Source organism: Oryx dammah, unplaced genomic scaffold (assembly GCF_014754425.2).
Source record: "Oryx dammah isolate SB20612 unplaced genomic scaffold, SCBI_Odam_1.1 HiC_scaffold_21, whole genome shotgun sequence".
Classification (NCBI taxonomy): Eukaryota; Metazoa; Chordata; class Mammalia; order Artiodactyla; family Bovidae; genus Oryx; species Oryx dammah.
In genome coordinates, this window is record NW_024070205.1 from 44680449 (window position 1) to 44696934 (window position 16486).

General features: G+C 40.0%; 1 protein-coding gene across 2 annotated transcripts in view; it reads right to left on the reverse strand.

Annotated features, from left to right (window-relative positions):
- The window catches only part of RGS7 (regulator of G protein signaling 7), a 484813-nt gene that overhangs the window by 33895 nt on the left and 434432 nt on the right, over positions 1–16486 (reverse strand). For both annotated transcript variants that reach the window (XM_040263568.1, XM_040263569.1), the window contains exon 10: positions 4884–4958. In XM_040263568.1, the coding sequence (XP_040119502.1) occupies positions 4884–4958 (75 nt within the window). The remainder of the gene's footprint in view (positions 1–4883; positions 4959–16486) is intronic.

Here is a 16486-nt window from a genome sequence, read left to right on the forward strand (position 1 = left end):
AGCAGCAGCAGCAGCAGCAGCAGCAGCAGCAGCAGCAGCAGCAGCAGCAGCAGCAGCAGCAGCAGCAGCAGCAGGACCTCTTCTAGCAATTGTCATATAGAAGGGTGATCTTATGTGTTAACTTGACTGGACCATGGTGCTCAGATATTGGATCAGACATTACTTCAGGTGTTTCTATAAGCATGATTTTTGGGTAAGATTAAACTTAAATAAGTGGATCTTGAGTGAAGCAGAATATTTTCAATAATGCAGTTGCATCCAATCAGTTGAAGACCTAAATAGAACAAAAAGACCTCCACCAACCAAGCAAGAGGAAATCCTGCCAACAGATGGCAATTCTTCCCTGGATCCTTAGCTTGTTGGCCTACCTCATCAGATTTTGGACTTGCCAAGCCTTTTAGAATCATGTGAGTCGGTACCTTAAAATAAATCTCTTTCTCTTTCTCTCTGCATACAGATATCTATATATCTCCTTATTTTTGGTTCTGTTTCTCTGGAGAAATTTGGCTATAATACAAACATAGCCTGACTTATTAGAGTTAAAATTTTAGAATCAGTTGAAGAAAGTCAGGTACATAGTGCCCCTTAAGATTTGCCTAGATTAGGCTGACTTATTTCCACTTGTGCTCACTTGTTAAGTGGTGTCTGACTCTTTGCGACCCCACAGACCAGGCTGCCAGGCTCCTCTGTCCGTGGCATTTTCCAGGTAAGAATACTGGAATGGATTGCCATTTCTTTCTCCAGGTATGTTTGCTTATGCTACATTATCATTCCTTCACAGAAAATTGAGGATATACACTTTACTTATTTCTTTGTATTTTAGTAAAGTATGTTCAAATAAAAAGACAGGTTTAAACACTGGTTAGCCCTACCTATTCAAAAGTATTTCAAATCAGATATACGTCTCAGCCTTCTTTTCACATATTTGACAAATATATTTGAAATTAAATAATTGAATATAATGTCCCAAACCCTGATATTCTTCAGGTACATGTGCGAAGTGAATACTCAAGGAACTCACTTGGTCTTTTATTCTTAACATATATGTCCTTTGTTCTGTGACACATAATCACAAGCAATGTCATCATAGCTGAATCCCAAAGAATGGAACAGCAGCTCTCTCCACTAAGGGCAGAATCTGCTTTCAAAGATGAAGTACAGTCCAGGGGTTCCACTTCCTTACCAGCCTCAGTATCGCACAGAGGGCGACAACACAGGAACAAAGGACACTTGCCAATTAACAGCAGAAGGTGAAGGCAGTTTCCACAGGTGGCAGGCTGGCCTCTGCCATTTCTGCCTAGACTCTCACAGAACTGCTTGCTCCTGAAGGACAGAACTGTGAAGTCTTCACAGAATGTTGAAACGGTTTGTTCTTGTTGTCAAGCTATTCATTAATAAAATGGTGTGACAGTTTAGAATCACAGACCATTTAAATGCCCTTGATAACATGACTGAGTTGTGTCCCTCCCAAATTCCTGTGCTGCAGCCCACTCTGACTGCATTTGGAGATGGGGTCTGAAAGGAGCTATCAAGGTTAAGTGGGATCATACGGTGGGATCCTAATCCTATGGAGCTGGTACCCTTAAAAAAAAGAGAAGAAGCACTGAGTTCTCCCTCTCTGCCATGTGAGAACACAACAAGCTGGCCATCTGCTAGCCAGGGAGACAGCTGTCATCAGGAACCAAATTTATCAGCACCTTGGTCTCAGATTTCCAGTCTCCAGAACTGGAAGAAAATAAATTCTTATTGTTTAAGCTCCTCAGGCTGTAGTATTTTGTTAGAATAGTCATAGCATATATATATCACACACAATTTTATCAATTGTTATATACTAGTATATATATCACATACATACACACATTTATTTTGTTTGCTTGCTCAATATGTGTACTCTCATTAAGACCGTAAGTTATGGGAGCAAGGCCGTGCCTGTCTCATTTATTTTTGAATAACATAAGACCAGTACATACCCAGCATAAAGCAGAGATTTGCTAAATCTGCTGATTGAATGGATCATTCCTGTTCCTAGCCAAATATGAGCTAAAGCACAAGTGGTAATAATTCTAAAGACAAACCAGTATGTGAGTTAGAGTCCTCTAACCTTTTATATAAAGTAACATTATTGGTGAAAATTAAAGAAAATCCAGTACTTCTCAGTATGAAAAGCTGCATTTATCAGAAGGTGAGAAAATCAGTATTCTCCAATTGCTAAGAACAAGGGTATGTATGCTATCTGCATCCTGCACGACTTCTGTTTTTCTCTAGTGGTTTTAGTGCTATCCAGCTCTGCTATTAGCTCCCTAGTTCTACTATTACTGATTCACGGGAAATTAGGCTACCAACTAGACCAATAGAGTTGAGCTCCATGGTTCCATCTCTTTACAACATTTCACTTTGCTATGACAATGTTTTTCTACCAGTCAGTGGGGGCTGATGGTATCTGAAGAGCAACACTGAAAACTAATGATTTTCAAGTTTTCAAAAACAATGATGCCCTGTGAAGCACTGGTAAGACACCATAACTGAGTACAGAGCTACAGGGACAGTGTAAACAATTTATTAATCTTTAAGTTCTATCTCATCAATCCAGATACTTTCTCATCTGATTCAGAGCACATCTCAGCTGGTGTCTATAGGGGAAACCAGACACAAAGTAATATATTTTGAACTCTTCAAAATTCAGAAAGTAGTGAGAAGTGACTTAATGCACTCTGGGATAGCTGATTGGATGTTTGAATTTGGTACTACAAAGCTAGTACCGGTACACTAGGCCATGCTGTGAGCGGAGGGTGAGAGGAAATGCCTAGGGCTAATCATAAGAGAGAGGGGCCAACAGGTTTGCTGTGGTCTGGTTTTGCCTCTCTTTCTCAGAGATATGCTAGGACCAAAAGCTTTTGAGCACCTCACCTGAATGGATTTTATGGCACTTTTCCTGTGGCTTCTTTATCCTAACATCAAGGTAAACAGTTTTAAAAGAACAACAACAAAAAAAGGTACATTGACCATAGTGGGGCCTTTGACTATAATGCTTATTTCTAGGGATGGAAGAAAAAGACATTAAGAAGTTAGACTACAGAAAAAGCTTAGTACCTGCTGCCTGGACACATATCCCAGAAAACGCTGCATAAGTAAAAAGCTATGGAAGAGAAGGTCTTAAACTCTGTGGAATGGTTCGATCTAGTGGCACTGACCTTTGGCTGTGTCCTCAGAGTGATTACTAAAGGCCAGATATCCTTACATGCATCAGTCATTTTTTATGGAATAAATATAAATATCTTCTATACTTACCATCTGAGTCACCAGGGAAGTTCAAAACGAATCTGTGTGTGTGCGCTAAGTGGCTTCAGTCATTTCCGACTCTTTGAGAGCCTATGGACTGTAGCCACCAGGCTCCTCTGTCCATGGGATTCTCTGGCAAGAATACTGGAGTGTGTTGCCATGCCTTCCTCCAGGGAACCTTCTCAACCAAAAGATCAAACCCAGATCTCCTGAGGCTCCTGCATTGCAGGTGGATTCTTTACCATTGAAAAATATCTTCTATAATAACTGTCTGAGCCACGGGGAAGCCCAAAGAAAAAACGCCTTTATATGCATGTGCTACTTTAAAAAGTGTAGGTACTTCAGCTATGTGTTTTCAAAAGATTGTATTAAACATCATTGATTTCAGGATAGCACTTTGTTTTTGTTACATACTTCCTCATATAAGAGATCCTAAACCTACTGCCATGATCCTATAGTTATGCCACAAAATTTTGATATTAAAATGTGGTCTTCATACAGTACCTATAATTAAACATCTTTATGATGGTGTCTTTTTCTTCAATTTTTTCTCTAACAATGCCTGTCTCTCATGAGTACCACCTGTTCTCAGATAAATTCTATTTATTTTTCCTCATTTCCTGGGCTCTGAAAGAGATACTTTTTCTGCTAATGGCTCTCCTCTCAGCATCCTGTTCCTGTCACAGCCACCTCCACACCTTGAGACCTTGACATGTTTGAGAATCAGGATGGGATCTCTTTCCTGGTGAGAGAGGAACTGTCAGAAGTCCAGGGCTTGATCCTCCAGGTTTTCTTCTAGCCAAGTAATAAGGAAGAGCAGGGAATATGCTATAAAGGACTCATGAAATGGAAGAAGAGGGTTTTTTTGTCTGTTTTTTGTTTTTGTGATTGACGTCCTCTAAATGAGGCAGGAGGTAGATACTCCCCCAGTTCCCCAGAGGGTAAAGTGACTGGAAATTCATTCCCTGTGGACTGAAAATTCAAGACGAGAGTAGCAGGACAATTAAGTGGGGAGGCTGGGCCCTGCCCAGACCACATATTTCTCATTCTTGAAGTCAGGAGACTTCCTTGACCACACATGCACAGAAAGACTCCTTGGAGGCCAAAGGGGAGTGATGCCAAGGGATGTTCTACCCATACACTTTTTCTGTGAAATCCATTTTGGCTGAGATGTGTGCACACACATGGGAGGGTACTGGATACACCAAATATGGACTGTGAACCAGGCGAATTAAAATGATTGGCCAAAATAAACCAGGAAGAAATTCCCCATAATTCAAACTGCCAAGAGGGCGTGACTCAGGGACTCTCCTGAGTCTGCCCATGTGTCTAGCCACACGTAATGTACTCTTTTTTCTCTAAATAAATACTTTTTTCACTACTTTCGATCTCAGGAAATTCATTTCTGCAAAGTTGAAGGGGCAGGGCCCTTGTCACTGACCACTGGTTTAGTGGCTAGGATGCCGTGCTCTCACTGTTGCGACCTGGCCTCAATCTCTGGCCGGGGAACTGAAGCCCCACTTTAAGCCACTGCAGGCCGAGGCCACCTGAGATCACAAGCAGTACACACATTGCAAGATCAGCACAACAAATGTTGATTTTACCTTTCGTGTTTTGTGTGGATTTCTCATTCTGGATGACTTCTTAATGTCCACTTCAGTGGTATTTACACATCCAGGCTAGAAATGAAAAACAGAGAGACAAAGGAATCTTTGGGTGTAAAGTTTCTGACATGCACATTCACTCTCCAGGACCTGAGTAAACGCTGCTATGACACAAGCCCCCAGCAGCCCTGTCCAAATGGCCCCGGCCACTTCTCTGGGCAGTTATCCAGTGAGAAAGGCACTGCCTTCTTTCACACCTTAGGTTTAAAAGTCTTCAGATACCGTTCTAGAAAAACTACCAGAGAAACGGGAAAAAGAAATACAAGAGATCTGCATGTGAAAGTGAGTGTTAGCTGCTAATCCAACAGATTCAGAGCAAGGGTATCCAGAGACCAAATAAGGTGATGCCCCTAGCTGGTATCTGCATTCAGCTTCCCTCAGAGTCTACCCTCTCTGGGTGAGACGACACTTACTAGACGGTTGTGTGCATCTCCTAAGTTAGAAAATCAATGGCATTCAGTTGAAAGAGCTCAAATCCAAGAGCAATATTTCTACAGGGATCTATGACATCCAGTGACTTGGAATATTTGTTTGTCTATAGACAGACTGTGCAGTGGAGTTAATGGTCAAAATGTGGAAGATGAAGAAAGCAACTGGTAATCAACAGACCATGCTTCTTCTCAGAATTCCTAACTTTTCTTTTTCCTTTTCCATAGACAGGTGAGCCCCTTTCAAACAGGCTGGGTTGGAGGAAAAGTTTGGACAGTTTGCTCCCTGTGTTTTGACAACCACAGGAGTATCATTTTGCCACATTTATTTTTCTGTTGCAAAGAAACAAAGAGCTCTAAAGCTTCTTTCTTATTTGGAGATGAGAAAAGGAGGGAGGGAGAAAGAAAAAGGAAGAGGGAGAAGGAGAACGAAGAGGTAAATAGGAAAGAGAGAGAGAGAGTGGGAGAGAGAAAACACAAATCAGAAAACAGAAGAAAGGAGATTAAAAATACTTGAGATCTTAAATGGAGAAAGGTCCTTCAGTTCAGTTCACTCGCTCAGTCATGTCCGCCTCTTTGCGACGAATTGCAGCACACCAAGCCTCCCTGTCCATCATCATCTCTAGGAGTTCACTCAAACTCACGTCCATCGAGTTGGTGATGCCATCCAGCCATCTCATCCTCTGTCACCCCCTTCTCCTCCTGCCCCCAATCCCTCCCAGCATCAGAGTCTTTTCTAATGAGTCAACTCTTCACATGAGGTGGCCAAAGTATTGGAGTTTCAGCTTCCGCATGATTCCTTCCAATGAACACCCAGGACTGATCTCCTTTAGAATGGACTAGTTGGATCTCCTTGCAGTCCAAGGGACTCTCAAGTCTTCTCCAACACCAAAGTTCAAAAGCATCAATTCTTTGGCACTCAGCTTTCTTCACAGTCCAACTCTCACATCCATACATGACTACTGGAAAAACCATGGTCTTGATTAGAAGGACCTTTGTTGGCAAAGTAATGTCTCTGCTTTTGAATATGCTGTCTAGGTTGGTCATAACTTTTCTTCCAAGGAGTAAGCGTCTTTTAATTTCATAGCTGCAATCACCATCTGCAGTGATTTTGGAGCCCCCAAAAATAAAGTCAGCCACCGTTTCCACTGTTTCCCCATCTATTTGCCATGAAGTGATGGGACCAGATGCCATGATCTTCATTTTCTGAATGTTGAGCTTTAAGCCAACTTTTTCACTCTCCTCTTTCACTTTCGTCAAAAGCCTTTTTAGTTCTCTTCACTTTCTGCCATAAGGGTGGTATTATCTGCATATCTCAGCTTATTGATATTTCTCCCTGCAATCTTGATTCCAGCTTGTACTTCTTCTAGTCCAGCATTTCTCATGATGTACTCTGCATATAAGTCAAATAAGCAGGATGACAATATACAGCCTTGACGTACTGCTTTTCCTATTTGGAACCAGTCTGTTGTTCCATGTTGAGTTCTAACTATTGCTTCCTGACCTGCATACAGGTTTCTCAAGAGGCAGGTCAGGTGGTCTGGTATGCCCATCTCTTTCAAAATTTTCCACAGTTTATTGTGATCCACACAGTCAAAAGCTTTGGCATAGTCAATAAAGCAGAAATAGATGTTTTTCTGGAACTCTCTTGCTTTTTTGATGATCCAAGGGATATTGGCAATTTGATCTCTGGTTCCTCTGTCTTTTCTAAAACCAGCTTGAACATCTGGAAATTCACGGTTCATGGTATTGCTGAAGCCTGGCTTGGAGAATTTTGAGCATTACTTTACTAGCATGTGAGATGAGTGCAATTGTGGGATAGTTTGAGCATTCCTTAGACATCACTTATCCTTTAGATGTGATTGGAAGTTAGCAGTTATATGGTTGTATTTCCTTTACTTGCAACTTTTGATACAGGATGCAGGGATCTCTGGTACTAGTTAAAATTATTACATTGTATATCTCTGCAGCAGCAGCATCTCTGCTCAGTTTCTCTATTTTCTCTCCACAGACTGAAAGATCATCAGTTACCCTTGAAAGTGACTCCAGAGAAAAGATGAAAGTGGAGAAAATGAGTTTGAGGAGCTGGGAGGGCATGGAGACAAGGGCAAAAGGAAGCACTGATGTGACTAGAGAAAGATGTTGTTCTCCACAAGCCCTGGTAAGCAATAGGGATTAGCTCTTTTTATAATGAGAAGCTAGGACATTTTTCTTAAAGAACCTTCTCCTGACAGTCCAACCATTGTGACAATACTCCATGACAATGTTGTAAGGGATAAAGAAGTAAACGAAGAGAGCATTTTTCTCTTGAATTGTTTTCTTTGTAGGTTGTATGTGAAATATATATATACTATAATACACTGCCCTGTAAACATTAAATAAACTGTAAATTTGGTTTGCATATCTATTTAAGAATAGAAATAGCACAGCCAAAAAAAAGTAAGTAAATAAATAATTTCTAAAAAAAATAAGCAAACAAATAAATAATTTCTAAAAAAAACCAAAGAACTTCCCTGGTGGTCCAGTGGTTAACAATCCACTTGCCAACACAGGGGACAGAAGTTTGAGCCCTGGTCCAGGAAGAGCCCATATGCCACAGAGCACCTAAGCCCGTGCGTCACAACTTCTGAGCCTGCACCCTGAGCCTGTGAGCTACAACTACTGAGCCGAAACTATGGAAGCCCCTGTGCCTAGACCCCGTGCTCCGCAACAAGAGTAGCCACTGTAATGAGAAGCCTGCACACAAGTAGAGAGCAGCCCCCACTTGATGCAGCTAGAGAAAGCCCACACAGCAACAAAAGGCAAACTCAGCCAACAATAAATAGTAAATAAATAATTTTTTTCAAAAACAACAGAAGTTGCTGTTTTAGCACCATAATCTGCTTAGAAGTGTCAGAGAAAGGAAGAGCACCCTCCTGGGTGAGACTTATTTACTAACTGACACTAAGCGATTCCCTTAAACTTTATCGGCATCAGACTGATCAATATTTGATATTCTGATCTGATTTTCTGTGGCTGGTTCTAAGTATAAGTGTACGTTAACAAGTCCCCTCTCCCCCACTACCAGCCAGTCCATATCCTCTCTCACTGGTGATTTTAATATGCAGCCAGGATTCATAGACACTTGCTCCTTGAAAGAAAACCTATGAGAAACCTAGATAGCATATTACACAGCAGAGACATCACTTTGCTTACAAAAGACCATCTTGTCAAAGCTATGGGTTTTCTGGTAGTCATGTACGAATGTGAGAGCTGGACCATAAAGAAGGCTGCTGCTGCTGCTTCTGCTAAGTTGCTTCAGTCGGGTCCGACTCTGTGCGACCCCATAGACAGCAGCCCACCAGGCTCCCCCGTCCCTGGGATTCTTCAGGCAAGAACACTGGAGTGGGTTGCCATTTTCTTCTCCAGTGCATGAAAGTGAAAAGTGAAAGCTAAGTCGCTCAGTCATGTCTGACTCTTTGCAACCCCATGGACTGCAGCCCACCAGGCTCCTCCATCCATGGGATTTTCCAGGCAAGAGTACTGGAGTGGGGTGCCATCACCTTTTCAATTGATGCTTTCAAGCTGTGGTGCTGGAGAAGACTCTTTTGAGAATTCCTTGCTCAGCAAGGATTTCAAACCAGTCAATCCTAAAGAGAATCAATCCTGAATATTCATCAGAAGGACTTATGCTGACGCTCCAATACTTTGTCCACCTGATGCAGAGCCAACTCATTTGAGAAAGCCCTGATGCTGGGAAAGAGTGAAGGCAGGAGCAGATGGGGACAACAGAGGATGAGATGGTTGGATAGCATCACTGACTCAATAGACATGAGTCTGAGCAAGCTCTGGGAGATTCTGAAGGACAGGGAAGCCTGGTGTGCTGCATGGGTTGCAAAAAGTCAGACAAGACAGAGCGACTGAACAGCAACAAAAATTCATAACCATTGATCTAGAAGTGACAAAGTAATGTTTTAAAAATATTAAAGCAGTGTGTGTTCATTTCCTATTCAATTTCCATTTCCTTGCAGCCTTCTACCCCTAAGCTTATTAGAGAATGGTAGACACTGAAATTCTTTAAGCTCTTATCGATATATCGAGTCAAGTATGACAAGACAGATCATAGAAGATTTTCTTCTATACTTAAAGGAGTGGATAAATGAGAATGTGATATACAGGAAAAGGAAGGCATGTCCCTCTGTAACTGAGGGGGAAAAGAGAAATAAAGGTAAGATGCAGCATCCAACATGTGTCCTCATTTTCTTCCTCTGGAGAAGAAAGCCCAGGCAGAATGAAAAGAGTGATAGAATGCCCAGTCAATTATGAGGGAGCCTAAAATGTGTGGGTTGGATAGCTAGCCTCGCTTACCTAGAAGAGTCACCACATGCCATCACACACAATGTGAATCTTCACAATTGGAGTTGGCAAGAGAGAGAAAACTGAGATAGTGTTTCTCAGGGCCTGTAGGAAGTAGGCAAGAGATCCGGATTTTGTTGCATGCCTCAGTAGTAAAGGAGGCAGAAGTTCTGAGACTAATAGATGGATGGGAACCTGAGGTTGAGACAAGACCAAAGTGTGCAGGAATTTTATGCCGGTGGCACAAATGTCTGGAATACAACCTCCAGTGAGCACCCAAAGATGAGATGGTATTCCTGTGATAGAAATCCCAGGAATAAACTCAACTGACGTATCTAAAACAGAAATCAGAAAGAAGCCAGAAGTCCTGTTGACCCTTCTTCCATTGTATGAGATCATATAAAAACAAAGCATTTATACTCCAAACTCCTATCAAAACTACCTTGCATAGAGGCAGGGAAAGGTGGAAGAAAACTGAAAGTGTGATCACTTACCCAAAATTTACCTAGCAGATGCTTTAAATGATTGCATCATACAGAGCACACACATTGAAGACTATCCTTCAAATGCTTCTGAGATAAATAGGCCAATCATATATTAGAAAAAACACCAGAAAATATATTTTCTATGTACACACGAGGAGTCTGAACTAATAAAACTTGAAAGCGCCTTCTGTTATAAGCTAGAATTCTAAATCAATCTTACTTCATACCAAGTGATACCAAATGGGTATTGATAAATGGCCCTAGAAATTGTGTCAACCACTGAAGGCATGAAGTAGAAAGGTAGTTTCTCCTTGTATAAAAATGTATCTGATTGCCCTCTCAAAGAGAATTTTCCTTTTCAAAGTTAAAAGATTTTGGTCTTTCAAATTTAGTTAATGAGCCATTAGCAGACATCTAAAATTCTACTTGAACCAATTTTTAACACCATTGATCAGCAAATTAATAAGAAGTCATTGATCCTAAAAGTAAATATTATTAGAAGACTGAACCCTGAGGTAATGTCTCATAACTCAGCTCTCATTCCAGGCTAATGACATATGCTAGTTCAAAATTTTTTGTTAATGGCACAATGGTTAAAATAATAAACTGAACCTGGGATGCATGTCTCAGTGGACTTCCAGCTTCCTTTCATTTCTAAAGAGCCCCTTAGGAAGTTAATGCTTAGATCGGTCTCTGGTATCTAAGCTTAATATCTGAAAAAGCTTCAATGCTCGAAGCCATCTAGTATATTTCTGAACAATTAATGTCATTTCAAAATAACTACTTTCAGAAATCAGTCACTGAAGTGGATGAAATATGGGAATATTTCTTTGGAATTTTTTAAATAATAATTTTAAGAAAATTTATTTTTGTATCTAAATCTAGTGATAAATGGTAAGGTATAAAAATGAAGGTATGACCATACCTCAATATTCTGTTAGTACAGTAAGGATGCCAGACAGATGAATCATCACAGTGTGGGAGCATAAGGACTAGACAGTAGATGGCAGAGGGCATTACACGTCAAGAGGACATTCCAGACATCCATTCTTATGTGAATATTGCTGTTCCTCACCAATGTGGCAGATAAAGATTTTTTAAACTTTGTTTTAAAGTAAATTTGATGTGCCCCTTGGTTATTTTGAAAAGGCAGTTATCCTTTTGAAGCATATATAATATGTACCACTCAGTTCAGTTCAGTTCAGTTCAGTCGCTCAGTTGTGTTCGACTCTTTGCGATGCCAAGAACCGCAGCATGCCAGGCCTCCCTGTCCATCACCAACTCCCGGAGTCCACCCAAACCCATACCACTAGCTGGCAACAGATTCACTTGAAATGTTGTGCATAAATTGGTTTTCTGTACTGCAAAATGTATCTTCCCAATAAGATACAAATGACAGTACCATTTCCAAGTAGGCACTCAGTAAAAATGGTCAAATGTGTATACTATTTTACAGATATAACGAAGTACACATTACTGTTGGATTTAAGAAATAATATAATTGCATTTACATTGGCCTAGAAAAGAACTATTTCTAGTGATTCAAAGGAGAAATTATTTTCAACAAAACTAAGCTGTGTTGTAATACTACTATAATACTGTTTGCTAAAAGCAGAATTTAATGTCTTGGAATCCATTCCTGCAGGGGCAAAAGGAGCATACTATTGAGAACTACTGACACAGTGCTCATTTAAGTGTCTTAAAGAGTTGCAAAACAGAAGCTGGAATTCTTGGTTTCACTGTTGACATTTTATTTAAAAGAATTTAAAAATCACTTATTTCCTTTCATGACAGAATACGTTTTTATTAACAATAGCAGAAGGCACACCTGAGTTCAGAATAACTTGGGATACCTGAAGGACTCTTTGATGAAGAGCACTATTAATAGTAATGGAGAAAACAACTCCCTAAATTCAATCACTATGGTTGATATGTAACTGCAAAACAATGTCCTAAAGGACAAATAGGTGGAGATGTAAGAATCAGGTGGCATATGGAGCTGATAGTATGAGATACACACATTCCTGGAAATTAAAAATTCAGACTTGACTCTGGGAAAATTAACATTTTGAATATATGTTAATTATTGGTTCAGACAAATACATTATTGAAAACGATTTGTCCTTCTGTAACACTGTACCAGTTTTTTTTTTAATTTATTTTTTATTTTACTTTACAATTCTGTATTGGTTTTGCCATACATTGAAAAAATTCAATTTGCAACATATTGTACCTCAGTTAATATGATCCCTTATTCTTATACCAAGCAATTCTAGGTTTTTAAAGTGTTACCTCAGGATATTTTTTAAAGATCCAATTCAAACTTTTCTTTCTCTTCTTGGGCACTTGCCAATTGATTTAACTTCTGATCCTTTCAGCTTGGCTGACCCACTCATTTACTAAATGCTACACACAAATTGAAAGAAGTTGTCTGTGGATGGAATTCTTCTCCCCTCTTTTTGAAGGAGTTGGCTTTTTTAATATAATCTTTTATTTACTGGCTGTGCTGGGTCTTCATTGCTGTGAGGACTTTTCTCTAGTTGGGATGAGCAGGGGCTATTTTTTAGATGTGTGCTTGGGCTTTTCCCTGAGGCAGCTTCTCTTGCTGCTGCGCACAGGCTACAGAGTGTGCAGGCTTTAACAGCTGTGGTTCCCAGGCTCCAGAGTACAGGCTCAACAGTCGTGGTGTACGGGCTTAGTTGCTCTGCACCAAGTAATCGAACTCTGAACCAGGGATCGAATCCATGTCTCTTGCATTGGCAGATGGATTCTTCACCACTGAGGCACCAGGGAAGTTCCTGGAATTCACTACATTCACTCTCTATAATATTTACTCATTTGATTTCTACTCAGTCTTAATTGTTGTCTATAGATTGTTAATTAAGTAATCCTGCTTTTGTGTATGTTATGAATGAACTCTGCATGTCCAGAGGCATAAGGAAGCCTACTGCGGCAGAGGGGAGAGAAATATACCAGGACAGCCTGGAATTGTAAAAAGTGGTTAGCTTAGGAAGAAATTATAGATTATGGTAAAAATCTCTGGTTCAGTTCTAAACATAAGTGGAAGTTACTGGAGTGTTTCAAACATGAATGTGGCTTGTTATGCTCTAGATTTTTAAAACCTCACTCAAACTTTATATCCTTCATAAAAAATTGGACTAAGTGTGAAATGATAAACTATAAAAGTCCTAAAAGGTAACATAAAAGAAAATTTAGGTGATCTTGGGTTTGGCGATGACTTTTTAATTCAACAGCAAAGGCACAATCCATGAAAGAAATAATTGATAAGTTGAAGTTCATAAAAATTAAAAACTTCTGCTCTATGAAAGATACTGTCAAGCAAACAAGAAGATAAGTCACAGACTAGGAAAAATATTTGCAAAATACAGATCTGATAAACGATTATTATCTAAAATATACAGAGACTCTTAAAATTCAATGATAAGAAAATGAACAACACGGTTAAAAAATGGGTAAAAGATTTGAACAGGCAACTCACTGATGAAGATATACAGATGGTAAATAAGCATATGAAAAGATGCTTCACATCATGTGTCATTAGGAAACTGTAAATTAAAGCAACCATGAAGTACCATTACACCACCTATTAGAAAGACCAAAACACTGGCAATTCCAGATGCAAGAGAATGTGAGATAACAGGAACTCTCATTTGCTGCTGATGGAAGGGTAAAATGGTACAGTCACTTTGAAAGATAGTTTGGTGGTGTCTTACAAACGAAATATACCTCTAATCACACAATCCAGCAATTATACTCTTTAGTATTTATCCAAAAGAGTTGAAAAGGTAGATCCTCACAAAAATCTGCATGTGGATGGTTTATTTATAACTGCCAAAACTTGGGAGTACTCAAGATGTCCTTCATTCGGTGAATGGATAAATAAACTGTGGTATAGATATGCAGTGGAATATTTTTTAGCACTAGGAACAAATGAGCTGTTAAACATGAAAAGACATGAAGGAAACTGACATGCATCTTACTTAGTGAAAAAAGTCAATCTGAAAAGGCTACACATAGTATCATTCCAACTATATAACATTCTGGAAAATTCCTGTTGTTCACTTGCTCAGTCATGTCCAAATCTTTGCAACCCCATGGGCTGCAGCACACCAGGTTTCCCTGTCATAACCTTGGGGACAGTAAAAAAAAAAAATCAGTGGTTGCCAGGGTTTGAGAAGAAGGAGTAAGAATGGGTGGAGCTAGAGGATTTGGGAGAGCAGTGAAATTACTCTGTATGATACTATATTGGTGGATATGTGCCATTTGTTCAAACCCACAGAACATAAAACACCAAGAGTGAACCTTAATGTAAACTATAGATTCTGGGTGACAGTGATGTGTAGGTTCAGTTATAACAAAGTACAATTCTGGGGATGTTGATAATGGGGGGGAGGCTGTGTGTGGGAAGGGAAGGAGGGGTATAGGAACTACCTATACTTTCTGCTTAATTTTCTGTGAACCTAGAACTGCTCTAAGAAAGTCTACTTAAAACAAACAAACAAACAAATTAGGAACTGTGGGTCCTTTGGGATTGATTATCAGGATGGGGATAGAACAAAAGTGGAAGCAGGGACACCAGTTACAGGGCTACTGTAACCACCTAGGCAAGAAATGATGCTGAGGACATATGCACATCAGCACTAAAGATCATGGGTGTTGTATTTGGGATACATTTTGAAGCCAGAATCAGTAAAACTTGCTGATGTGTTGGGTTTGGGAGCTAAAAGGAAGAGAATAGTCAATGATGACTTCTAGGTTTTGGCAACTGAGTTGCCATCAGCTGAGATGAGGAAGCCTGGGACAGAACTAAATGGAAGTGAAGACATGAGTCAGAGATAACTCTGATATTGTATTTACATGTGATTTTAATGTTTACTGAAGTTTTCAATTGGAATGCAGCTCCTTATGCAGTCATTATCAAGAGTCATGAGACTTCGCAGATGACGCAGTGGTAAAGAAACTACCTGCCAGTGCAGAAGACAGAGGATAAGTGGGTGGGTTCAATCCCTGGGTCGGGAAGATCCCCTGGAAGAGGAAATGGCAACCTGCTCGTTTTCTGGCCTGGAAAATTCCCTGGACAGAGGAGTCTGGCTGACTACAGACCATGGGGTTGCACAAAGTTGGACATGGCTGAACACACACACATCATTGAGTAATGGCACAGATCATCTCCAACAGAAATGTTTGTACAGTAACCTGCCTCTGGCCCTACCTTTTGTGTCTGCCTTTTTGCATCATCATTGCTGATTTAAGCACATCACTGAAATGTGCAAGATTATTATCTAATGGTCAATTACCAACAGGGTGGTAGAGCAGCCTCCTTGTTCAGAGTCTTGGCTATCCTTCCTTATTCTTCACATTCTCCTAATCTGCTCTGGTTGAAATAAGACCCTTCCATTTAACATCCATGAATGGTCTGTTCACCCTTCAATGATATTTCCATTTTATATACTAGCTGTTTTGGTGTTGACACAGACTATTACAGTTCTCAACAAGCTACCAAGAGGAGTCTAACAAGTAAGTCTGCCTAGAGCTTCTCAGTGATCAATGGCATTGCTCATGTTTCAGGTTCAGTTTTAAAATACTGAAAATATTCCCAGCTAGAATTATTCAGGAATAAAAAAACCACCAAGAGTTAGTTGTTGTACTTACCTTGAATAAAATACTGAATATGAGCTCCTTGAAGAGACAAAGCCTGAGGCGCATGTGCATGGACCCTTTTGTTCTGTTGCACCTGGTCTGCCATGTACTCAAGTGACTGATCTCCAGCACTTTCTATGATTCTTTCCTTACAAAAATCTGGTTATAATTTGGGGACATGCAAAGATTTTTCAAAGGGCAGATTAAAAGATCCCTCTTGGATTTAGCATACAAGCTCCAACTTGCCATACACAGAGGAGTCCTGGGTTGGCTTCTAGGATGCTTCCATAAGCACCAGTGACATGGCTTTTGGTTCACACTGTGTTGCTGTCTCTCTGGGATCTCATTCATGAAGGGTGACCAGCAACATACAATCTTGGAATCCCTGATCCTCAGACTGAATATCATCAAATGACTTAGAACTTTTGATTTTAACTCTTTGACTCTGTTTACTGAATGTAAGAATGAAGGAATGAAACCTAGGCTAGCTCTCTGATGGCAACAAAAATTTCCTACAGCATAAAAATTGAGAACCCAAAAGTAGGAAAATGTGACCGCATTGGTGACAGCAATTTTTAATTTTGTAAATATTACTATTGCTAGTACTGGTGATTTAATGGTGTAAAGTAAAAGG